Source organism: Vigna unguiculata, chromosome 9, assembly GCF_004118075.2.
Source record: "Vigna unguiculata cultivar IT97K-499-35 chromosome 9, ASM411807v1, whole genome shotgun sequence".
Lineage (NCBI taxonomy): Eukaryota > Viridiplantae > Streptophyta > Magnoliopsida > Fabales > Fabaceae > Vigna > Vigna unguiculata.
Genome location: NC_040287.1, coordinates 11,626,702 through 11,653,680, shown reverse-complemented (window position 1 = coordinate 11,653,680; position 26,979 = coordinate 11,626,702). Strand labels below are relative to the sequence as shown.

At 32.3% G+C, this 26,979-nt stretch overlaps 2 protein-coding genes and 1 long non-coding RNA gene across 15 annotated transcripts; 2 read left to right on the top strand and 1 right to left on the bottom strand.

The window, feature by feature from the left end:
* The first annotated feature begins 915 nt into the window (after window positions 1-915).
* On the top strand, window positions 916-13,092 carry LOC114196279 (serine carboxypeptidase-like 12). Of its 3 annotated transcripts, none has more exons than XM_028086873.1 (13): window positions 923-1,192; window positions 1,271-1,416; window positions 1,985-2,067; window positions 2,177-2,279; window positions 2,437-2,474; window positions 4,129-4,227; window positions 4,332-4,418; window positions 6,621-6,770; window positions 6,868-6,939; window positions 7,027-7,145; window positions 7,239-7,352; window positions 7,542-7,587; window positions 12,881-13,092. In XM_028086873.1, the coding sequence occupies exons 1-13, from the start codon at window positions 1,026-1,028 to the stop codon at window positions 12,962-12,964; spliced, it is 1,308 nt and encodes a 435-aa protein (XP_027942674.1). In that variant the 5' UTR covers window positions 923-1,025; the 3' UTR covers window positions 12,965-13,092. The 3 variants fall into 3 exon arrangements, with proteins under 3 accessions (XP_027942675.1, XP_027942674.1, XP_027942676.1); XM_028086875.1 differs by having other exon boundaries at window positions 1,073-1,192; window positions 1,294-1,416; XM_028086874.1 differs by lacking the exon at window positions 7,239-7,352 and having other exon boundaries at window positions 916-1,192.
* Window positions 13,093-14,364: 1,272 nt separating this feature from the next.
* On the bottom strand, window positions 14,365-16,911 carry LOC114164108. The gene is made up of 4 exons (XR_003599492.1): window positions 16,537-16,911; window positions 16,228-16,375; window positions 15,485-15,592; window positions 14,365-14,470 (listed from the first exon to the last, which is right to left on the bottom strand). It is a non-coding gene; the product is annotated as an uncharacterized LOC114164108 (long non-coding RNA).
* Window positions 16,912-16,928: 17 nt separating this feature from the next.
* Window positions 16,929-25,405, top strand: LOC114164107 (transcription factor MYB3R-5-like). Of its 11 annotated transcripts, none has more exons than XR_003599489.1 (10): window positions 16,931-17,388; window positions 19,669-19,743; window positions 20,120-20,289; window positions 20,523-20,757; window positions 21,110-21,272; window positions 21,819-21,897; window positions 22,304-22,398; window positions 22,483-22,586; window positions 22,964-23,092; window positions 24,227-24,455. XR_003599489.1 is itself a non-coding variant. In XM_028048633.1 (9 exons), the coding sequence occupies exons 4-8, from the start codon at window positions 21,192-21,194 to the stop codon at window positions 23,004-23,006; spliced, it is 402 nt and encodes a 133-aa protein (XP_027904434.1). In that variant the 5' UTR covers window positions 16,936-17,388; window positions 20,110-20,289; window positions 20,523-20,757; window positions 21,110-21,191; the 3' UTR covers window positions 23,007-23,092; window positions 24,227-24,455. The 11 variants fall into 11 exon arrangements, 2 of the variants coding, with proteins under 2 accessions (XP_027904434.1, XP_027904433.1); XR_003599485.1 differs by having other exon boundaries at window positions 20,110-20,289; XR_003599488.1 differs by having other exon boundaries at window positions 16,929-19,743; window positions 20,110-20,289; window positions 22,483-22,605.
* Window positions 25,406-26,979: the final 1,574 nt, after the last annotated feature.

The window sequence follows — 26,979 nt, the reverse complement described above, 5'->3', positions numbered from 1 at the left end:
CTCTTTTGCTCCTATAATTATGCAATGTTTTATTTAGTAGATTATTCTATTTAAATAGAATTTCACATTACATGATACACTTTTTTATTTTACTATTTCCATCATCATATTATATCATTATAAAAAATTAAAATAAATAATTAAAAATTTATTGAAATAATGAATTAAAAATAAATCCACAGCTGAATCAAAATATCGAATAATAAATCTTGTAATAGAAGTCGATATAAATGTTCAATTAATATCTGAAGTGACTGATTTTGTCCACAATTACCAAACGTGCCACTACCAAACGTGCCACCTCCTTTTATAGAAGGGACCAAAGTCAAAATTATTAAAGTCTTCGAATTCAATAACTACACATCAAATCAAATCAAAAACCTGAAAACTGGATAAATAAAAGGGTTAAATATGTTTTTGGTCCCTTAACTTTTAGTAAATTTTGGAATTAGTCCATTTTGAAACTTTGGACCAATTTAGTCCTTGATCTTTCGAAATACGTGGATTTAGTCCTTTTAATCAAATTTTGGTAGGTTTATTGGATGTTTTGTACGCATTTCAGAATTGTATTTGAGTTGTTTATACTGTTTGACACATTTTTGCTTTAATGTTAAGTCAAATACTATTATGAAACGCGCTTGAAATGTCAAATAAACTTAACAAAATTTGATTAAAAGGACTAAATTCACGCATTTCAAAAGATGGAGGACTAAATTGGTCCAAAGTTTCAAAATGGACTAATTCCAAAATTCACTGAAAGTTAAGGGACCAAAAACATATTTAACCCTAAATAAAAAAATCTTGTGGACTAACATTTTGAAGAATCCAACTTTTAGGAATTAATTAGATTTATCACGTGGACCTGCTTATGCACCTGCAATGATAGAAGAAGATACCGATGGAAATTAATGGACACCTAATTTATTGTCTGCCTAATTCAATCCACGTACGGGTCACCAGGAAAATAGAAGAAGCTAGTTCCAGTTATAAAAGTGAAGAGAAAAGGCTGAGATAAGAGCATCAAAATGGGAAAGTTGAATTTACGTTTCATTTCTTCAGATCTGGTTCACTATGGACTTCTACTTTCCCTACTTCTTTTATCGCACTATTCCTTTCAACCTGCATCTTCTGCCTCCAGAGTGAAGTTCCTTCCAGGATTCGAGGGACCTCTTCCTTTTGTTCTTGAAACTGGGTAAGTTTTAAACTCTTTTTGCTATCTACCAACCCAATATGGTTTTAATTATGAGATTGAAAGCAATTGATATGAAAGGTACGTGGGAGTGGGAGAATCAGAGGATGTGCAGACATTTTACTACTTCATTCAATCAGAAAACAACCCCAAGGAAGATCCTCTCATGCTTTGGCTTAACGGTGGTCCTGGTTGCTCAGCTCTGACTGGGCTTTTTCTTGAAATGGGTAACAGCATTTCATTTGTTTTCAGTTTTGACTTAGAAAGAGGCAAAGCTAGGTTTAATCAGTTTGGGTGATGCAGGTCAATCACTCCGAACCATCGACTCTGATACCACTGTTGGTTATATATTCTTTCATACATATGAGTTATAGTCATGGTTGGCTATATGGTTATATGACATTAGTCTTAAACATATAAAACTTTAGACACCACTTTTACACCAAAACCTTAAGGCAATGCTATTATGGGTCTTTATTCTTATATAGTGTTCAACTTTGTCTTTTCTATCCAATGTGGGACTTTGACTCACACTTAGACTATATATATTTGACTCACACTTAGACTATTCCCAATATATATATATATATATATATATATATATATATATATATATATATATATATATATATATATATATATATATATATATTATATATATATATATATATATATATATATATATATATATATATATATATATATATACTGCTTTAAAATACAGTTTTTAATATACTTTTTGGTCTTCTTGGTAGGTTAGTAGCATTACATATGTAGACTTGCCTGTTTTCACAGGCTTTACTTATGCCCGAACGGAACTTGCTGCTCAAAGTAGTGACACGTTGTTAGCTAGTCAAGGCCATCAATTTTTAAGAAAGGTATTCATCTAAATTTTATTTCTTTATTTCAAAATACTTTATTTTTCTTTTGTTTTTAGCTGTGTTTGCATCTACATTTGTTAGTCAATGACATGCTTATTTTTTGTAGTGGTTAATTGATCATCCAAATTTTTTGTCAAATGAAGTTTACATTGCTGGTGACTCATATGCTGGCATTCCACTTCCAGCAATTGTTCAAGAAATTGCACAAGGTAAAAAGTTTCGAAATGATTAAAAAAAAATAGAACCACATATTAACAATCATTAGACCGTTACAGTTGGTGAGGGCTGGAATGTAAATCATATCATCACCTTAATTCCTATAGTTTCGTTGAAAGTATATCTATTAGCAAATTTCATTACTTTCAGGAAATGAAAAGGGGTTTCAACCAAGTATAAATCTCCAGGTTAGCATTTTAAAGTATTGTTTTATGCTATATGTTTTAAATTAAAGTTTTAATGTAAGTGCGTTCATAATTAATGAAAAGAAAATGTATGTATTTTGTATGGAGTTGTTGAATAATTAAATAATGATTATTTTAGAAATCAAAATAATTAGTTACTACATTAACTAAGTTCAGAGTTTAAATTGATATCTAATACTAGTTACCAATATTTTAGCTATTCACTATTATTGATTTTAAATTATCTATAATTTAAAATTACAGATTAATTTAAACACTAATTTCTTAGTAATTAAAACTTGGATAAGTAATTAGAATTAATTTAAATTTTTAATTCACAAACCAATTATAATTTTTTATTTATAGAAACTATTTTAGATATTAATAGTTTAATTTATAAAATGGTATTTATGTTAGTTAATACAGTGATTAATTATGTTTTGTATCTAAAATGGATTTCTATTTGATAATTTTTTTAGTGTCATGAGAAAGTTAAGAACTTATCTCAATTACAATTAACTAGGAAAATTTAAACTTAAATGAAGATTCAAATGATAAAGATTCAAACTTAAATTTACAATATCTTCATAATCAACAATAAAGATATAAAAAATATTAAAAAGAATGACTTTAGAAAGAAAACACTTTCATTATAAAAGCGGTAGTATGTTTTTTCCTTATGTAATAAACGATGTTTTCAAATGATAAATTCAATCATTCTTTAACAAGAATATCTATTTAAATATTATTTAATATACTGATATTTGAATTTAAGTGTCTATCATAATTTAACATTAATTTTAGTATAATATTTTTTTAAAATACTATAAGACAAAGAACTTAAAATATTAAAATACACAATGTAAAATATCTTTATTACAATTAAATATCTATATTAAAATTACCATGATTAATGGTAGAATATTTTGAATAGTCACATATTACGAGAAAGTTTTAATTTTAACTTTAGTGATCACAAAAATAAACCAAATTCAATAAGTCAAAGTTTGCTTGGAAGAGACACATCATTTCAAAAGAAAAATATACTATATCTGGTAGTTACAAAAGTGGAGAAATAAATTAAAACAACTTTTTTTCTCACTCTGAGATTACTGGAATATGACAATTTACTTAAATGAAACAAGTTTGAGATTAAAATAAACAATTCATAGAATCAATAATATTAGGACAACAAATGTTATAAAAAAATGAATGACAAAAAGCATGGGTTAACTCAAGTATAATGTTATCCATAAAGAGAAAATATCGGTAAAAAGAAATTAATATTACTCCATTTTTATATAATATGTCAAATCAACTAAATGTAACGAAGAATCTCCAAATCTTATCAATGTCAATATTTTTAAGAAAGTACAAATTTTGAACATTTTTGTTTGTTTATATATATATATTCTTATTAACTTATTTTTTATAATAACAAAATTCTATGCACGACCTATTTAATATGGTATTCTTTGTGGTAATATAATAAAATGCAACATGAAGAAGCTCGAAATAAGATTCTTAGCAAAAGCTAGAAATATAATAGCATAACAAATGAAAAACCTTTTTGTTTAGATTGTAATAATAAAAGTTGACATCAAATGAATTTTTATATAACAACTCTTTTACTAATAATGAAGTGTTTTTTCTTTAGGGATACATTTTGGGGAATCCAATAACAACGAGAACGGAGCCAAATTATGCAATCCCCTTTGCTCATGGAATGGCACTTATTTCTGATGAATTATATGAGGTGATTTTATTTTATTTTAATTCATGAATTTCTATTTTTAAGGATTTTATTTAATAAACAAAAAAAAAATCAAAGACTAAGGAAGTCTCTTAATTTATGAATAGTCATTACAAAAGAATTGTAAAGGAAACTTCATCGATGTGGACTCCGAAAATATATTATGCTACAGAGATATGGAATCATTCAATAAGGTATGCATTCCCTATTTTTTCTTCTCCTTATTTTCTTATGAAATTTTGGTGACTAGAATTTCTAGTGAAATAATAAGAAACCATAAGGTCAATTGTTATTTTTGTTAGAATTTTAAGAGAAACAAAAAAGGTAGTTGTTATGTTAGACATCTTTAGTTGAGTGAGTAGTAATTTAGGAGATATAAGTTATAGAGGGTAATTTTGGAAATAATGAATAATGTGGAGGTGTATATATTGATCTTTCATGTATGTTACACTAAGTGGTTTTTCCTATTTATATGCTTCAACCACTAATTCTACAATTTTCTAGATGATTCTAGATTTCCTTAACTTTTATAATTATCTTATTGTTACAATTTTTGATTTTATATATTACTTGTGTTTCCAGCATAATTTCAAGTATATATCTTAGTTGTTTAAATTGACATTGGGTCTTGGTGAATATGTTTTCAACTTGATCTTTTATCGTGTAGTACTCAAGTTGAATTTGCATGTTTGGTTATACCTCTTTGATGAAGTGATATTTAATAAGTATGTGATTTATTTCTTCATGATGGAATGAATTATTTTTCATTGTCATAGTTGGCCTCTTATCACAATATATTATAGTAAATTCATCTGGTTGTTCTTCCATTTCATCAAGTATATTCTTCTACGTCTTGTTGCTTCACTTGTAGTTTTTACAGTTGTCATGTATCTACTTCAGTTGTTGATATTTTTTTATCCCTATGAAAAAAAATCCCAATCCAAGTGAGAAGCTATAACTTGAACTAATATTCATGTTAACCAATTACTATTAGTGTAACCATTATCATGATGCATCAACTTCTTGTGCTCCATCATCGTTTTGCATCTTTTCATTTGTCACTAGTGGAGTAACAACAATTTTTCACCATACATCTTAAACTACTTTAGGGAAGTCTTAATATATTTCTTTTGAGAGGTAAAGATTTCTTCTTTTTATTGTCTTACCTCTCTATGTCGAGGAAGTAATTCAACTAGCCAAGGTCGATCATCTTAAATGTTTTCATCATTTTTTCATCATTTCCTTGATCCACTTTTCTTGCTTTGTTGCTTCTTGATAACATTTTGGCTCAAGCAATGCCATATTTTTTTATATGTATTCACTAAGGGATCATATTCATTTAGAACTAGGTGAAGAATCTAGTTGTGTTGGTAAAGGAGGTGTAACAATATCTTCCATCTATCCTTAAAGTTCATCTTGAGGTTTGTACTAGATCAGGAAATTTGTATGGTAAACCTCTCTTCATGTCTAATAACTTCAAAATTTAGGTGTTAGACATGACCAAATGTTGATGACAAATTATGAATCATCAACTTTGACTTTCATGAAAATATCAACAAAAGCTTATGTTTCTTTTCTCCATTTTAACTTCACCTATCCCTCATCTTCTATTATCATATCTTACACATGTATCTTCATTAAAGCGAAAAGTGTACGATTTCTCCATCATTGGATAATGCTCAAGAGATTATTTCTCCATCAATCACTTCTTTTTTGTAAAAATAAAAGATTTTTAAGTATTTATGGTTATTTTTCTTCAACTCGTTCCTCTAAGTAGTTATTAGTGTAAAAATATTTGTATTAGTAATGAAACCATGTTCAATAATCTCCCATAAGTTTGAGAACAAAAAATGTCTCCATTTAATGTTTTAATAAATATAATTTTTGAGTAAAAATATCAACAGGTATCGATGAAGGAAAATTTGTATTGATCATGGTTAAGGAAACATTTTGAAAATACTATGAAACATTAGGAATTTTGAGGTAGTTGGGCAAGATACCTATATCCTATTAGTGACCAAATGGAACTTTGGTACCATACTTAGAATTTTCGAGGAAATAGAAAAGGCAAATTGTTTTGTTATGATAATTTAAGTGATTGTTTCAGTAACAATTTACTAAATGTAGGATATAGGTAGCAACTTCAAATATTGAAGTATGGAGAAATTTATATTACTTTTCACATCTTTTACTATTTTATGTATGATGGATGAGTCACTTTTACATTTTTCAAGATTATGTTAGGTTTTCTTAACTTTCAAAACTATCTAGACATATAGTTGCAATTTCTAAATTTATCTTTTACTTATGGTTTGAGTAGAATCTATGTTTCTAAATTTTTGTTTTCTTGTAAATCTTAGAAAATTGTATCCAATTTAACAATTCCACTGCCACAGCTTGTATCAAGAATTTCTATCTACAATATTTTGGAGCCATGGTGTGAGAGTGATCATATCGTATCTCCTTTGAGAAGATCCTTAATTGAGAAATTTCCTAGAAAGCATTTCTTGAAAACTGATCTCAAATTGCCAGCCGTAACATGTCTGGTAGTGTCCATGCCTTCATTGAATGATAAATGTTCTCTAATTATTGTTTCTTTTCTATGTATTTACACACTGATGTTTGCTTCCTTTCCACCATTAGACTTATACGGAATTCTTATCTGCTTATTGGGCAAATGATGATAATGTTCAAACTGCACTTCATATTCACAAGGTGATTTCATAGTGGTTTTCCTTTACACACTTTGTTAGCACCTAACAATGCTACATTATAAAAAAATTACAAATGCATATGTTGCAGGGAAGTATAGGAACATGGATTCGTTGTCATCGTGATTCACGTTTCAAGTACGATATCTTAAGTAGTGTTGAATATCACGCAAATCTTAGTAGAAATGGCTATCGTTCACTAATATACAGGTCAATGTTCCTTCTCTACGCTCTTATGTATTGCATAAGGTAAGACTATACAATAAATTAACTATAACTCAAATTTCTTATGATAAATAATAGTGGCGATCATGACATGGCATCTCCTTTCTTGGGAACTCAAGAATGGATAAGATCTTTAAACTACTCTATTGTTGACGATTGGAGGCCATGGAATTCAAATGGCCAAGTTGCAGGGTAGTTTGCTAACTTTATCTTTTTCTTACAATAATTTGAACCTTGTCTATTAGGTTGTTGTCTTCCAACAATATCCTATAGACCAAGAATGTGGGCGATATTCCACTAATGTAGTTATACGTAACCATGCTTAATTTATATTAAAAAAAATTGAGTTATACACTTAATGTTTGTGTTTCCTACATGTAGATACACAAGGACTTACTCTAATCGCATGACATTTACAACTGTGAAGGCAAGTATCTCATTCTCTTTCACACAAATAATGTAGTATAACTTAGTTTTAATATTAAATTTATCATATCTTATTTGATCTAGGTAACTTTCAATGGTACACTCATATAAATAATATAATATAGTTGAATTTGATCTTAAATTTATTATATCTTATTTGAGCTAGGTAATTTTGAATGGTTAAGTCCACTTGTCATTGATAGTCATTGATACAAACATCTTACCCCAATTTCAGTACGAAGTTCTAATTCATTATTACATGTGTTGACAAACAAGTGTCTAGAAAAAGACTTTTGTATACTATAACTTGTTGTGTTTTACAATGAGCAGTACATGGTCAATTTATACGCCTTTAGACAGGTCCTTCAACTACATGCATTCAATACAACCACTACCTAAACTATAATCAATGAACTCCCAGTGCATTCCACAATCATTACTAGATGCACTCTTGACCTCTGCACTTTCTAAGACACTTCTACTAAAACCATTAAATGCAACTACTAACATTTAAGTTTACACAATAAACCCCCATAAACTTAAATGTTTTTCTTATCCTTCATTCCAAGCATCCTCTTGTTATTCTCGAACAGAATGGTTAGTAGTGGCTTCATGGACATATTTACAACTTGTTCTCGGCTTGCGATATCTCTAATTCCACATTTCCTTCTTTTACTTGTTCTCCGATGAAGTGAAATCGAACATCAATATGCTTGCTTCTCTCATGATTGACCGGGTTTTTCACCAATTCAATGGCCTACTTGTTATCAACTTGAATGACAATCCCCTTTTCTTACTTCATCTCTAGTTTGCTTAGAAGGTTCTAAGGTAAATTGTATGGCAAACTCTCTAGGATGTTGCAACGTGCTCGACTTCATAAGTTGACAATGTTAAAATGGTTTATTTCTTCGAAAGGCAGGTGAACACTTTGTTTCCCATGAAGAATATATATCCAGAGGTGCTTTTCCGATCATCAACATCTCCATACCAATCATTGTCCAAGTAACTAACTAGTTAGTAATTATCTGTCCTAGTATACATTAGGCCAAAAGACATTATTCCTCTCACATACCTTAAAATTCGCTTTAGTGCCTTCCAATGACTATACCTCGATTCCTTCATATATCGACTTGTTATTCTAACACTTAGCATTAAATATGGTCTAGTATTTGTAAGATACATGAGACTTCAAATCAGACTTCAGTATTTGCTCACATCAACTAGGTCTCTATTTGCATACTTAGAAAGTTTTGTACCAAATTCCATAGGGGTGGAAACCGGGTTACAACTTATCATCTTAAACTTCTTAAAGACCTCCACATCATACCTTTCCTGGGACATAAAGATGCCTGCCTCTCCTTGAACAAGTTTCAAACCAAGAAAATACTTCATAAGTCCCCAGCCATTCATCTTTAACTCCTTCTTCATCACTTTTTTAAAACCTTCAATTAGCTAGAGCATGTTCATAAGGACTCTACTTATACCCATTCTTTTTGTAAGTGTCAATTCTTTCATTCCATGCTCGTAGAGCTTGCTTCAAACAATAAAGTGGCTTATTCAATCTCAACATTTTCTTCTCTTTGCCTCTTCGCATGTATCTGAATGGTTGCTCTATGTATATACTTCCTCCTCCAAGACTCCATCTAGAAATGCTGACTTCACATCCATTTGCAAGATCGTCCATCTATGTTAAGATATTAAGAAAATCAGCAGTCTAATTGTTTTCGTCCTTGTCACTAGGGCGAATACTTCGTCATAGTCTATCCCTTCCTTCTATTCGTATCCCTTCACTAAGAATCGAGCTTTATATCACTCAACTTCTCCTTCCACATTCGTCTTCTTCTTGTACACCCACTTTATGCCAATAGACTAAGCTCCTTTAGGAAAATTGGTTAGCTCCCATGTGTTGTTGCGTTCAATTGCCCCAATATCCTCATCCATTGCCTTTTGCCACTTCTTGTCTTGCACGACCTTCTCAAAGCTCATGTCTTATGAATATGCTAAGAAACATACAATGTGCACTCCGTTAGTGGAGTTGTATATGTCTTGCAAACTTCTTGCTATAGGTGTTTGAGGTTCATCCTTTTCATCAAAAATTTCATGATATCTCACGGTAGGTGGTGTATCAACTTTCGAGCTTCTACTTCTAGTAGACTCCTCCTCCGAGATGTTCTAGTTTCACTCACTCTCTTAATCAGTTTGAACATCTCGGTTCATCATGAACTTCTTTGTTATTGGGTTGAACAACCTGTACGCTTTAGTTTTTTCATTATACCCAATAAACACATACTTCTTGCTCTTATGTTCAAGGTTGGTCCTTTGTTAAGTTGGAACACGGACATAAGCAATGCTCCTAAACACTTTAAGATAAGACACATCTGACTTCCTCCTACTCAAGACTTATTGTGGTGTCTTGTTGTTTAACTTACCATGTTGGCACCTAATTTGCACATAGATGACACATTGTGTAACATCTCGGCGGATGTTACGAATTTTAATAAAATAAAACAGAAATAATAAATAATCCTCATTTATTATATTGTCCTTTCCCAAAACGCAGGAAAATTAAACATTTATTTCATCGTAAAATAACTCAAATCCATACTTTATAAAACTCAAATACAATATCCAAAACATAAAAATCAATGAGTTCGAGCTCCCCGAACTTGGATTCCTTGCTTAAAATTGACAATTCAAGAGTTCTTTTGTGATCTCCAATAGCCTCCCCTTGCCTCTCCAATCAATAGCTCTCAATCCCTTCTGCAATGCAACTCTAGTGCTCTAGAAATCTTCTGCCCAAGACCCACCCAAAAATGCAGTGTTTTACTCTCCTCCAATTCCCTTCTTTCTCACCATTACTACCCCTTAATTACCTTCTACTCCACAAAATCGAAATTGATTAACAAAAATGATTAATGGCTATTCAATAACCATTAATCAATGGTTTCTCAACCCTCTTATCTATCCTCTAAGACGGGCAGGGTTTCTCTATTCCTTCACATTCATGCCAAAATGAAATTTGGCAAAAAGGAAAGTTATTTTGCGTAGGCCAAGGTTCGATGACACAACCATTCAATTTCCAAAGTAAGTGCACAACCAATTCCACCAATTTATGTTTTGTGATGATTCCTATAAATCTAGGATTATATTATCACTCATCATGATTCAACATTTTATCAAAATAAAACAATTAAAATAACAAAAAAATTTGCATACACAAGACTCAAACCCAAGTCCTCTCAACACAATCAAGTACTCTCAAACATTTGAGCTAGCACTATTCAATGTCATATAAGCTAGCATTAATTGCCATAAAGGCTCCCACTACCCGCATGTATTAATTAATTAATTAATTATTTAATTAATTAATTTTCTCGGGTCTTACACATTACGTTGCTTCTGCCCCTAACTCCTTAAGCATGTTCTCTCTTCTCAACATTGTTCGAACCATATCAAGGATGGTTTGATTCTTCCTTTCAATAACTCCATTTTGTTGGGACTAGTATGGTGCTGTTAGAAATCTCTTTATCCATCGTTCCTCAGAATACTTCATAAGCTTAGATGAAATGAATTTGCCTCCTCGGTCAGACCTAAAGAATTTGATACGCATGTCCATCTCTTTCTAAATCATTGCTTTGAACATTTAAACACTTCGAACAACTAAGATTTCTCCTTGAAAAAATGCACTCAGGCTTTTCTTAAAAAATCATTTATGAAGGAAATAAAATACCTTTTCCCACTGAAAGACTCAACAGTAATCGGTCCACAAAGATTTTTTTGAACCAATCCAAGTTGTTCCTTTGTGTGGTACTCGACAGTCCCTGGTATGAGGTCCTCAGATGTTTCCCGAGCACGCATTCCTCATAAAACATTTTTTATAAACTTCATACTTGGGAGTACCCACACCATCCCTTTCTTAACCAACTCGGTTAGCCCACCAAAATGCAAATGGCCAAACTGAAAATGCCACATCATAGCTTCTTCCCCATGTCAAGTTTCAAGCACAGCTCTTCAACTATCTTCAAGTCCAGCTTGTACATCTTGTTCTTCTTCATTTCAACTTGGGCAATCAAACGATTCGACTTGTCCTTCAAGTATAGTACTCGGTCTTTCATCATAACTGAGTAGCCTTTCTCAATAAGTTGGCTCATGCTCAATATGTTGCTCTTGAGATCGGGTACATAGAACACATATCTAATTTCTCCAATTAGGCTATTCTTCTGTAGGTACTAGATTGTACCTTAGGCTTTTATCGTTACCTTGGATGCATCTCAAACGTTACGTGTCTAGCCTCAACTTTAGTGAGCTCCTTAAAAATATTTTCATCCCTAAACATGTGACTACTTACTCTTGTATCAAAGTACCAAAGCATGTTTTCAAAACAACTCGGACTTGGCTCGAAACCCGAACTCCTCAACATCATCAATGCCCCCTCTTCCTTAGTGTCCTTAGAGAGGAAGTTTGTTCCCTTCTTGCTCTTAGATCGAAAGTCCTTTATGAAATGTTTGACCTTCCCACAATTATAATATTTGATTCATGAGTTGCAATCCTTAGCAAAATGACTGTACTTTCGACATTTGAAGCATTCAAATCCTGAGTTGCTTGACTGACTTCCGTGGCATCTACCTTCACGACCTCTAGCTCGGTACAACACATACAAATTTGTTTTATCTTTTACCAGCACTGCTCTCAATGTAGCAAGCTAGGAAATCATCTGTTCTTCAATATCCTCTGGTTCTTGGTGCCCATTTTCGAACACATCCCATACTTCCTAGGAACCAAAGAGAGCCTTCATCTGTAGACTTCAGTTATCATAACTGACGCCTTTCGATAAGTTTAGTAAGGAGATGTTGTTAGCTAAGTTGGCCATCACGATCAAAGACTCTAACTCTCAAAGACTCTCTCTAACTCACTAAGGCACTCAGGCTCTCAAGCTTTGATGCCAATTTGTTGACAAACAAGTTTATGGAAAAACACTTTTGTATATTATAACTTGTTGTGTTTTACAATGAGCAGTACATGGTCTACTTATAAGCCTCTAGACATAGCCCTTCAACTACATGCATTCAATAACCTCTACTTAAACCATAATTAATGAACTATAGTTCATGTGACAATCATTACAAGATACACTCCTGACCGTTGCACTTTTTAGGACACTTCTACCAACACCATTAAATGCAACTACTAGCATAAAGTTTATCCAACAACATGCACTTGAGAATGATGTAAATTTTTGTGTGTAAATTTTTTCTAGTTTAATGTTCTATTATTTTTTGCTTTGATAATTTCAGGCTGCAGGCCACACAGCTCCATTGTACAAACCCGAAGAATGTTTTGACATGCTCAGTAGATGGATATCTAAGAAGGCGTTATAGGAAAACATTAAGGCCATTTGTTATCATGCCAAGTATCAAATTTACCCTTTTCCTAATAAATGTGTTTATGAATCCAAAAATAATTTTATACCTTCTAATATAAAAGGAGGGATTCAATAGTTCTTTTATGTAATGTTTTTATTTTGAATAATCACATGAAATAATATCATATTTCTTTCTATTATTCTATTTAGTTACGAGTTAATTATAAATAAGTATTTATGTAAAATCGAGATGAGTTGATAGGCAATTTTTATTGGTAAATAACCTAATAAATGTATGTCATTAAATAAAAGTTATTATTCATTAAATATATTAACTTTTATTTCATGATCTAATTAAAAAACTTTGTTTGAATTAAGATTAATTATAATATATATTTAATGAATAATCATGTGAATACTAAGTTTGCTACTTCTTATTTTTTACATCTCGATATTTTTACATCTCAATATAAATACAACTCAATAATGTATTATAATTTAAATTTAATTTGTATTTTGGTTTTAACATTTTTTCAAAATTTATTCAATGTGATTTTTTAATTTTTTTTTCTCTTCAATTCGGTCTTGATTTTATTTAAAAGAATTCAATGTAATTCCTTCTGTTAATTTGACATTAACACCATTTGGAAGGTGTTGATATACTACAAAAAAAATAAACATTTGTGACGGTTAAAATTACAAGTTGTAGCGGTTAAAAACCGTTACAAATAAAATTTCTGACGGTTTAAAAAATCATTAAAATTACATATTTCAAAAACGGTTTGTGACAAAAAAATCTAACCGCTGATATTACTATCAAAAAAGAATAAACATTACTAGTAGTTAAAAATCGCTACAAAATTTATCTTTATTTTTTTATATTTTATAATATTTTGACGGTTGAAAACTGCCACAAAATATATCATATTTTAACGGTTAAAAATCAACACAAAATATATCATTTTTTGACAATTAAAAACCGCTACAAAAAATATCGTATTTTAACAGTTAAAAATCACTACAAAATATATTATATTTTAACGGTTAAAAATCGCCACAAAATATAGATTTTGTCAATTAAAACTGTCAAAAAGGTAGTAGGTCTCTATTTTCATTAAATTTCTCAATCTTTTTCATTATTTGATTAATTTCCAAGATTACTAAGTCTTTGTAATTTCCAAAATTTTGTAACCAAAATTCTAAATCTTATTTCAAATGAAATTCAATCAAATATATAATTAAGGCAAAAAAAGAGAAGTATCATTACACTTACATCAACAAGATTTCAAGAAAAAGTCAAATATATAATTAAGGCAAAAAAAGAGAAGTATCATTACACTTACATCAACAAGATTTCAAGAAAAAGAATGTAAACATATGTTATAATGTATTACAACCCAAAATAGACATACCAAATGTCATTCTTTTACCATCATAGGTTTATCAAAATTCATCACTAAACAACATGATGACCCTTGTCTGCATCATATTGTGGATCAAACTCCATTGATGAATTTGTCATCTGTCATCAATTTAAGATAATTCAGTTCTTGTCAGAATGTAAAAGTACAAGTAGGAAGCCAGATATAGACGACAATGCCATGACTCATAGTTCATGCAGGTATATCATTGCCATAACATCTTTGCACTAAGCTAAACTTGACGAATTCCAAACAACAAAATCATATAAATTGTCCTTGTTTGTTTATAAATTAAAAGTGCTTCTTTCATTAGGGAGATAAGAAAGTCAATATAAAAATAATTTACTGAAACATTAGTAATATACTTTCTAATACTCTTTGAAACATATTATTCACTATTAGATGAAATTTGTTGAAACAATGAGTCTTACTCCACCAACAGTAATGAGTCTCATTGGTGATTTCTTAGTTTCCTATATGCTTTCAAGCAACAACCTAGCATTAACTTTCTCACCCATTCATTCACGCCAACATGGTAATTGAAGGGTGATTCAAAAAATGAATCAACAATAATAACATGTGGAACTTGAAAGATTACAGTAAAGTGTCCAGAAAATGAGAGAATCTATCATATATTGGCTTGCAGAAGAACTACAATAGGCAAAAGAAAAAATAAAACCAATTCAAATAGGGAAGAAGAGTGAAATGCACTAAAATACAATAATCTACTCAGGAACAAGCTAATCCAAAGCAAACAAAAAAACTAAATCAAGAATAGAACACGCTAGAGCAGAGAACTAGTGCCAAACTGATTGATAATAAAGAAAAACATGCGTGAGTTGAACCAAACGATCTTGAGTAACTTAAAGTGTTTAATAAGATGTATTTAATGTCTTCCCTACTCATGAGCACACAAACATAATAAATATGACAAGAACATAAGTTCTAGAATAAATGATGTAAAAAAAGTAAAGGTATCTATGAAACCAGTATATGACAAGAATAAAAAGAAAAACAGAAGTACATGATAAAGAAGTGCAGGTTGAGATGAGTGAGTCAAGACACCAGTAGCCAAAGCAGTTACTAAACCAATGGCATACCCAGGTAGTGCATACCATATGTACTTGTGCCCCTTTGAGGAATGTAACTCAGAGATTTACAATGTCCCTGCTCTTGCGATAATCAAAGTAGAGGACTAAAGCCAGGAGCATTCATAGGATAGCCTATAAAAGTAGACAAAAATTTATAAAACATGGTCAGCCTACGGTGATATTGTAAACAAATAATTGATAGTTTAACAATACAAGCACTAGAGCACAAAGAAAGCATAAGCATTTAACATATCACATTCAATGCAATCTTACAACATAAATGTCAATGAAATCAAACCACCTTGTAGCATGAGAAGTTAAACACCCTTTCAAATTTTAGTCCAATATAAATTGGTTCAGGGGAAGGAGGTTACAACAACATGTACAATACAACAAAGTGAACAATAGCCATATCTTTTTTTTTCAATTTTATTGCTCTTGCATATGATATGACATAATATTTCCCTGAAAAGGGGTTCAAAATCATAATGATAATACATGTTAATCCACATAACATACATAAAACCTAGCAAGGTAGGATGCATGAAGAAAATAAGACAAAGAAGTGCACGACATATAAAATTTGCACAACCGATTTAAATCAAACAACATGAAGCTTTCTATAGTTCAATATTAAGCGCAGTAAATCCAAAACAACACAGTAGTACTTCATATGACAGTAAACAATTGAAAAGAGAGTCTAAAACTCAGAAACAGTTACGTACAAATCCACATATCGTTAGAGATCGAGGGTAAGAATGTCATACCATGTCACCTAAACCAAGCATCATAAGTCTGTCGCATTCTCTCCAGGAACAACACCGCCCAAGAAATTTCTTGGAAAAACAATCTTTACAGGCAATTTATAGTGAATTCGAATTCAACATGGTCTTTGTCTTTATAAAGCCTGGTAACCTAAAACGTAAATAAACAAATAGTAGGAAAAGGTTATTAAAAACAAAGTAGAGGCATTCAAATATTCAATTAAAGTATTATTTACGGTGAATTGTACATATGTTAAAATCTATAACTTAATGAGCTAAAAGCAAAGAAATGAGCTGAAATCTATAACTTACCAACCATTGGACAACTTGCTTTTCATGGACTTCTGCTTCTGTTGTGCCTTCTATGGTGCTTCCTAAATAATTGGTGTCGCAAATCCCTGTTTTTTATAGCTCTCTCTGCTGCATGCATATACATCTTTACACTTTAATTCAAACATAAGATTCAGCCAGATATCAGGCCTTGCCAAAACCAAAATGCTGCATTAATTAGCCATAATTTCTATTCCAATTAAACACCCATTTTATTCACATACTTGCAAATTACACTACAAAAATTTCGCTTGTTATTAGCCATTATTTATTAGCGGTTATAATTAACCGTTACAAATATTTTCATTTTTGACGATCTTTCTTCACCGCTACAAAATTTTTATTATTTTAACTCTAAATTATTTCATATGTTTTTGTTTTGTTCACAAATTATGTTTTTCATTTCCTAAAGCTTTTTAATCTTCTTTCTCCATCACATGTTCATCGCAACAACTCAAATTTGCTTACGATAAGCGATTATTTGCTTTCATTGTTTTTCTCCAGGTAATTTTTTCATAATTTAAGTGAAATTTTCTCTGTTCCTGAAACCTAAATCTCCAATCAGAGTGAAGACCATTTTCGTCGAGATTCGAAACCTAAAAATCTACTGCTATTGGCACCGCGTTGGAGTTCACCGACGAAGGCAGAGGGAGCGACAAGGGAATCATGGAGATGTCGAGGTCGAATGCGTCGAAGAGGAGCAAGTCGTCGAAGTTCACGACAAGGAAAAACAACTTGTCTAAGTGAGAGCGGTAGTGGCGGGACCCACTCTAAGGCATCTAGTCAAGGTCTACCATCACCAGCGACTCTCTGATGAACTTCGGGTCCATCGAAGTAACAATAAGAATCCAATTCTTTTTTTCTCTTCTTTACGAGCTCATACATTTTCATCTGAAATCTGGATACATAGGAATGCTTTTTCATCGATTTTGTTTGTTTAACTTGATGATTATGTACGTATATAGTACTTCTTGATTAGTGCTCGATTATAAAATTGTGTAAGAAGATGGTTTTGAGCCTTGACGAAGGAAGGAAGACAACAAAGAACTAAGAGATTGATTAGAAAGCTTGTAAAGTTCCATTATCTTAATCAATTATATTCAAATGAGAATTTTAATATCATTATCTTAATCCATTTTGCAGTCTTAATGTATTATTTTCTATAGAGAATGTAATATTCAATTAGAGTAAATATGGCTTTGCTTAAATTTAATAGTTGTTTAATTATAATGTTATATAGTCTATTATACACTACCATTCCATCACAGATCATCATTGAATTAATATCTAACACAAATATTGTAAAAGTGAACAAAGTTGGTGCATATTGTGGTTTGTGATTAGATCGATGACACTGTATAACTTATTTTTTTCTTAATGTTTATCATGCATTCACCAGTGCAGGAAGGGCTTTTGGTAGTAGTTGTTTTTTATGTTCTGCACCGGTTCTCGAACCGAAACATATTGGGACAAGGCCAAAAGGTGAAGGTTTTTGGCCTCGAGTGTGACCTGAAGCCATAGATCCACGTTTATGCTTCGGTTATCCTAGAAACCGAGGCCATAGAGTCTCTAAATTTTTAGAGATTCACCGTAGCGAACCTCACTACCGTTTGCCGCAAACGAACCTCACCACCATTTCGCCACGAACTCCACTGCAACAAACCTCACCATCGTTTGAAACCCTAATCGTGAGAGATCACTACGCTGCCTCCATCTTCAACAGAAAAGCAATCCAGATCGCGCCTAACAGAAGAACGCGAGTCATCTGCCACCAACATGAAACCCCAAAGCACGAGTGAGGCGCTGGAACGAACCAGAGTTCCTCCACAGCAGCACCTTCGAACCTTCATCGGAGCAACCGCATCAGACCATTGCGGCAACAACCCCTGAACTGCGTAGGACCTCATTCTTCTCCGCCACGAACACGAACTTGCTGGAACGAACCCACCTTCCTGCACCGTTGACGTATAGCCACAACGTCGCAACAAAGTGGCACAGAGTAGTGACAACCTTCGTCGGAGAACAGTGGTGTTTGTGGCGGACGGTGGCGCAATGGTGCGATGGAGTGTGGTGGAGTTCGCGTAGAGAGGGACAACAGCTTCGAGTTTGGGATGAAGATGAGCAGTGCTGGATTCGCGAATTTGGAACCCTAAATAAGGGATATGGCATCGGTTCAATTAATAACCGAGGCATAAAGTGGAATAGGCCTCGGTCCTACCCGAGGCCAAAGCCTCTGCCGTCGATGGCAATTTTGAAAATTTGGAGAACTCTGACATGTTATAGGCCTCAGTTGAGTGATAACCGAAGCATAAAAGCCCTTATAGGCTTCAGTTGGATTGGGACCCGAGGCAAAAGAGTTCGAAAAATTTCAAAAATGTCACCGCGTCCTTATAGGCTTCGGTTCCGCAATAACCAAGGCCTATAAGGCAATGTAAAAACACGATTCTGCATTAGTGATTATAGTTTTATGATGGTTAACATTAGTTCTTCTGCTAAATGCATGCCTGCTATATTTGAGTTTGGTGAATAACTATAATGACAGGGAAGAAACAATATTTGAGTGGGCACAGAGTAACTAATTTATTTGAATCATGTAAATGCCTTGATGAGTTGAGGTTGTACTAAAGAATTAATATACTTAAGTTGAAATTTCATAGGCTTTAGATTGTTACCCATCCCACAAGAGTTCTTTCTCCAAGTCTTTTATCTATAGGTCTCATTCCTGTTATTAGCTGTAGTAGAACCACCCCAAAGGAATACACATATGTTTTAACTGACACTTTGCCAAATTCTGCATATTTTGGTGTCATCTCCATCCACTATAGTTTTAGGATACTGGAACCAACCACCTGGGGTTAAAAAGAGATTGAGCATTTTATATATCTCCTTTATTTTACTTTTCTTCATTTGGCAAAGGGATGATTATGCTCTTTCTATTTTTGTTAATATTTGGTATTAAGTAAGCTTCCGTTGCCATTGAATCAATTTGACAGATTCCTTTTACATCTACTCATAGTTAGGATAATTTCTTTTGATGGTTTGAAGGGAATCAGTTTTTCACATCTAGTAAATTTTGTATTAGCATATTTTAGTATGAAATGTTGTTCCATGCAGGTTAACAATGCGGGAATTGGTGGAGTTGTAATTAAAGACAGTGATTTAATCAGTAAAGTAATCCTGAATCGTGGGGTAACACTCTACTCGTTTTGTGAAATCTAATTAATAGATATGGAAGGTTGTCTAAAAGGGGCCTAAAGTTTTGCAACTTTTCATGAAATATTGAAATAGTAAAAGCAGAGCTTATAAAGGCTTGCGAAATTCTCATATCATGAACTTGCATTTGTTGTTAAGCCCAACACAGTTAAGGAATTATGAAAGCATTTTCACAATAGTTAAGTTTTTTGGAATTGGCTCTTCTTTTGGAATGTTATTGAGTGGGCTATTTTTCTTGTTATTATCAAAACGTTCAATAGATCTTTTGGATGTATGAAGAACTTGAGTAGTTATGTGTTATTAGAAGATTTGTAAACAGAAACTGAATTACCATGTTTTTAGCTGGTACCAGATGAGCAAGGAACAAAGACAGTGACTCAAACATACGAGTTAGCTAAAGAATGCTTGCAAATAAATTACTATGGCACTAAAATAACTGTAGAATCGCTCATGCCCCTCCTCCAATTATCTGATTCACCAACAATTATGAATGTATCGTCCTTTCTTGGGCAGTTAGCAGAGGTAGGCACCAATTTCTTGTGCCAATAAATTCTTTTCCTATTTTTTTGGATAAACTCTCTAATTGTGCCAATAACTTCCTCTCTTCTGAATACTTAATTAATAGCCAATCCATATGTTATGCAATCTAACCTTGAGTTTATTCAAAACTTTCCTATAACATATATTAGTTTATTATTGCATCTCCTTTCCTTTAATTTTCTTAAGGTCTTGTTGTTTAATCATGTCAAATTCAGAGTTTCCCTAAGGAATCATGGGCAAGAGGAGTGTTGAGTGATGCTCATAACCTAACAGAAGAGAAAGTGGATGAAATAGTGAAGAAGTTTCTAAGTGATTTCAAAGAAGGTTCATTAGAGAGTAAAGGGTGGCCTAGGTATCTAGGTGCCTATATTGTGTCAAAAACAGCTCTTTGTTGAACAACCGGGTGGGACACATCTGGCATTCCTCAGTTCTTGTTTCGTATCATGGATGGTTGGTCCCTAGCATCTCGTTTCTTGTTCATTTGCCCTTCTATTGAAAGTTCTTTAAGATTTTATAGCATGCCCATTTCCACTACAAGAAAATTGTTGATTATAACTTCTTCTAATAGTTGCCTAACAATCAAAGTTGGTTTTAGAGTTGTTAACCGAAATTAAAAAAGTGAAGATGTTTCTGACACATGTTTTGGGCTTGGTGAAACAATTTTAGTGCTGATTATCAAACTGAAATTAGTGACAGTATTAAAACATCTAAAATTAACAAAGTTAGTTGAACACTGATAGCAAAAAGTATTAAAAAAGTTAAGTTTAAGGATCTAAGTTCAAGGGTTGTTTAAAAATTACAGGGTTGGGGGACATAAGTTATTATGGAGGTTGCAACATCAGGTTAGGAAGTATGTACTTGGCTTTTCCAGCTGGTGACTGGGCATGTATGGAAGGGAACAACTTTTGGTGGCCTTCAAGAGTCAATCACAAGTGCCTTGGCTTGTAGAAAAGTACATGAAGAAGGTAATGGTTTTGAACCAGTGTTTTCATTAAGCTTAAATGTAAATATGAAAGTGAAAATGCATGATTAGTTTTATGGACTAAATCATTTTGCAGGAAATCAAGGTTGGTGAGTATGTAACTCATCAATAATGACAACAACTGATATTGTTTGCAAATCTCTTTTCTTATAATTTGCTTTTCAGGCTCATATTGCATTACATCTTGTTGATCCATTACTTTAATTCAATTATTTTTTTTTTTTTGGGAAAGAAGTAACATTTGTTTGGAGAGTGATAATTTTAAAAATGTTTATTTTTGTTTGGTTGGACTCAATATTGTCCTGTTCTAACAACATGTTGATTTTTGCAGATGTGGTAAGAACATTATATATTTATCATTGTCTATGAATTTGTATAAATATTTAGATATATATCTTACATTTCTCACACTTGAGATTATCGGGCTCTAGAAATGAGAGAAAGCTAGATCATGTGCTTTTGAGTCCTAGACGTCTTCATACCATATAGTGCATATATGTACTTAGATTCAACTTCTTCAATTTCCTAGGTGGTTTGCTGTGTTTCTGCGATGAGAAGGTTTTCTACAACTAATCAGGGATGTGTTGCTGAAGCTAGAATGATGACTCGTGAGTATATCCCATTATGTTCATGCATTTTCAATGTAATAAATTGCACAATGACCCAATAAATGTAGTTTTGCAGAGCACCTTTCTACAGTTTTCCATTTGCATAGCATACTCATCGAAGCATAAAAAAGCTAGAATATACCTTAAAAAGGGTTGAGGATGAACTTATTAGCTTAAGTCAGAACTAAACCAGGGAAACTAAAGTCCTTAAATCTCTATTTCCATCTTTCCTTAATGTTTGAATGCATTATTTTTTGTGAAGGATAATTGATATATTGGTGAACCAATGGAATTATTTTGTGTGATGTGACCATAATCATCATATATTCAAGATCTTTTGTATCGAGTTCTTTCTGAAAGCATTATGCTCATTTCATGAAACTGATTTATCAAATGTGGAATGCAGCTGAGTTTTTTCCGGATAAATCAGAAGTTCAATGTCTTCACAGATGGAAAAAAGTTCTTAATCCTGAACTTGTTAAAGGACATTGGACAAAGGAGGTTAAAACATAGTTCTTTCCTTTTCAATTTTTGTTACTTTCTAACAATTCTATTCATAATTAACTTCTCTTAGTTGACATGCAGGAGGATGATAAAATAATTGAACTGGTGTCTATACATGGATCTACAAAATGGTCTTTGATATCCCAGTCTTTGCCTGGTCGAATAGGAAAACAATGCAGAGAACAGTAAGGTTAACTGAACTTTGTGAGAAATTCTTCTATCTTTTTTTAATTAATTCTTTTGTATTGATAAATGCTAAGCTTCATTGTATATGACTTATTAGAATGTTTAGCCTTTAAATCTAAAACCTTTCATCAAACTATACCTAAGCTTAAAGAATAACTCTTTTTAGAATATTATAAGATTTGGCAACTCATAGCTTTGTATATGGGCTACTAAACAATTAAGTTGTACTAGCTTTGTTATTTTTGCTTTTCATTTTTCCTGGTATTATTATATACTCTGTTGCTTACTAAATCCTTCATGAACACCAAATACATACGCATTGGCTTTGGTATATATATATGTTCATTATCATGAAATTAATTTCAAACATTTACAGATGGTGCAATCATCTTAGTCCAGACATAAAGAAGGATCCCTAGACTTTGGAGGAGGAATTAGCTCTTATTAAAGCTCATTGTATACATGGCAACAAATGGGCTGAAATAGCCAAGGTTCTATGTGGAAGGTATATTTTCCAATTAATTCTTTAGCTGTCATAAAGGAAATTAGAGTCATAATTAACATGTAACAAATTTCATCGAGTGTTGTTTTTATTTTATTATTATGCTAGTTGTGGAGTTCTGATTTTTTGGGGTATTCTTTCTCTCTTTGTTGTCATACACTCCCTTTTAATGAAATTTAGTTCAACCCACCCACCTACAATACAAAGGACAAAAAATAATGTCCTGAAGAAAAATGCTATAGTAGGCAGGAGCTACTTTATCCATTGAATATAATAAATATAAAGAGTTATATATATGATTTTAGTCCCCATAAATATGATTAAATTTGGTCTTAGCCTTTTAACTTTTTCTTCTTGTAAGTTTGAAGTATTTCTGTAAGGTCTGTATCACCATGCTTACTGATGATGTGGCAATGATATGCCAAGATGTATGCTATTTCACCACTAAGTGGTGATTCAAACCATTTCAAAAATCTTAAACTCTACGAGGCTCAAGCCTACAAATAGTATTTAGAGAACATAATCCAAATTTAACCATATTAACAAGAACTGAACAACATGTAAGTCATACAAAAGATTAAGTTCTTCTGTTATTTGTGAAGTTTGATGGGGCAGAGAAATAGGTAGAAAGCTTGGGTTTAAGTTGTGGCACTTTCCAATTTTACTATAAACAAGGGGGAATGAGAATTTGTATGTAAGATTTAAAAGTTGGTGGCTTCCCATGGAAGCAACGTTGGAACATGAGACAGATGATAATTTATTATTTAATAGATAATTTAATATTGAATGAGCATTCTAATTGGTGATGGTTAATTTTCCTGTATCCATAATTTATAAAATCTCGTCAAGCTTAGAAAAGATTAAGAAAAAATAGGATGGAAAAACAAAGTAATTGACTGTTTCATTTTTACTGAAAAGTGAAAGTTGCATGGTAATTTACCGAGCCAAAGAGGTTTTATTTGGAATTATTTCACTTAGATGAAGATTTTAGGACTATTGATTGAAGTGTAAGTTTTGTCACCGATATACTATATATCTATTGGTTATACTATATATCATATAGTATTCATACCATACGTGTTAGCTCTGCATGATAATATATTTGTAACGAAAACTAAAAGCAATTTATTTATGCAGATGATGTCTTAAGGAAAGGATTGCTTGGCTTGAGGCCACTAATGAGTACCTTTACAGAGAAATTCATGAATATCATAGTAGATGTGCTTTTGTAGAGATGCGAAATCGATGAACCAACACTATGTAAATAGGAAAACACTTCAGATTTAAATGCATTTGGCCTTCTTTTTATGTTGATTAAACACTATCTATTGTTTATAGACATATATAGGAAAGAAAGTTATCATTTCATTTCGTTAGCTTATATCAAGTTCTTTAATCACACTTTATACTTATCCTCTTGTATAGGTTAGATAACATGATTATCCTACAATAGTTGTTGTACCGCACCTGGTCGGCCTAAGCCGAATAATAGTAAGCACCATGTACATACTAAGGCACCCGGACTAAAACCACTAAGAAGCGACGTTGATCTAACAAACCGAAAATAAACTATAGCGGCCTAAGCTGTCAAGAGGTAACTGGATCAGGCCGACAACTCTATACAAAACAATCGAGGACTTAGTGAAAAATAGAACACCCTTATACAAGTCACCAATCTTCAACAATCGAACTAAGGGCTTGGGCCCAAGGCCCTGGCCCACCTATAGCCCAAGCAAGGGCCCAGCCTATGACGTGGCCAAACATAATTAATGATCTATAAATATGCATGGACCCCACGAATTAAAGGTACACATTCATTACTTCCTTAATCACCTGTTTTGACTTTCTAAGAGCCTTTACTGACTTGAGCTTCGGAGTCCCTTCTGCAGGTAACCCCTCACGGGTCCAAGCATACATATGCCAGTCGAGAAGAGACCTACTGAGGAGATAGCAGACTACATGGGTAAGGTAACACTTGTGCCTAACTTATCTTAATTGTTCTCTGTAGGAACAGTTGTAAAGTACACATTATATACGATATATATCAAAACGATCCTTTGTGTGATTATCTTTATTTTTTAGTTAGTTTTATATAAGGAAATTTTGATTCATGTGTGAAAGATCTGTCCAAATTTGATAGCATCAACAATGTTATAAAATGAGAATCTCAAATGGTCATGTGGTTGGTTATCCTTTTATGCATGGACTTATCGGAAGAAAATAGTAACATAGTGAAAAGAGATTAATAAAGTTCTAAAAAAGGAATGCATAGATGACCTTAAATGTATCTGATTTGTGGCGGTTTTTAACCATCAAAATGTAATATATTTGGACGATTTTTAACGGTAAAAAATGTGATATATATATTTTGTGACAGTTTTTAACCGTCAAAATTTAATATATTTTGTGACGGTTTTTAACCGTTAAAATATGATAAAATATCAAAAAATAGAAGCAAATTTTGTAGCGGTTTTTGACCGCTAGTAATTTCTTTTTCATTTTTGACAACAATACCAGCGATTAAATATTTCTTGTCACAAACTGTTTTTGACATGCGTAATTTTGACGGTTTTTTAAACCGTCAGATATTTCATTTGTGACGGTTTTTAACCGCTAAAACTTGTAATTTTGATTGTCACAAATGTTCACTTTTTTTGTAGTGTTGACTCAGTAACACCACTTCCTTTATCAGCAATAAGTTGTTTGCCTCAGCAAGGTTTTAAGAGAAGAAACAAAGCTTAAACCGAGAAAAACATTTTATCGAAATGACTTTAGTTGCTACAGCCTCACAAAGTTCGTTTCACATGCCACGAAGTAAATTGTACGTTAATATAATTTTCCTGAAGTAAATTTTGAGTTGGAAATCTTTATTCTTCTAACTTTTAAACAAGAGTTAAACTTTTGCATAAGAAAAGTGGTCCTGAGTATATTTAGCATAAGTGTAGATGTACAATTATAATAAGCTTGTGCTTATTTAAGTTGCTATGGAAAACTCACTTTTCTTGATTAATCTTTCTTTTGTGCGAATGTTGAATGTTATGAATGAAAATATGTGCAAATATATATATATATATATATATATATATATATATATATATATATATATATATATAATAGTCCATAATGGGAAAGCAAACATGGTGAAAAAGGTATAGTTGATTTCATGTTTTTCTTCTAGTTTCTGATTCAGTCTAGTTGATTTCAAACCATTCACAATCCTTTTGTAAATTTTCCAAGGCTACTTTAATTTCAAATAAACTATACGTTCAAGGAAATGAAAATTAATCAGATTGCTAGAGTACCATTATTACACAAAGGCTATAAGAAATTGGTATACCTTAAAGAGCATATTTCTTGGCAAGTGCGATCTTAGTAAGGAAAATGATATACTGACCCCTTATTTTGACTCCACACTTCACTCCCTGACGTGACATGCAGAGGTGGAATTTATTTTTGAAATTAAAAATAATTTTTTTGAAGCATTTTACTTGAGACATGGCAGGTTTTGGAGAGTGGGTTTGGGTGTGAATATTGAGCGGGTCAGAAGCACGTTTTGGGGAGTGGGTTTGGGCGTCAAAATTGAAAGGGTTGAAAATTAGGTTTTCGTGTGGAGATTGGGTTGCGCAGAGACAACAAAAACGAAAAAAGGGAAAAGAAAGAAAGAAAGGAAAAACCCACTCGAAGGGAGAAAGGAAGAAAGGAGAATACGTGACTCCATACGAAGAGAGAAGACGAAGGGAGAAGACGTTCCTCCTAGAGTTAGGGTTTTTGTTCATCTCCATTGTTGGATTCAGCTTCGTGGTTCGTAGGTATGTTTTATTTTTGTGCATTTCTCCACCACGACAACAGGTTTGTGGTATTTTTTTCCGAAGTCGTCGTTGTGGGTTTTT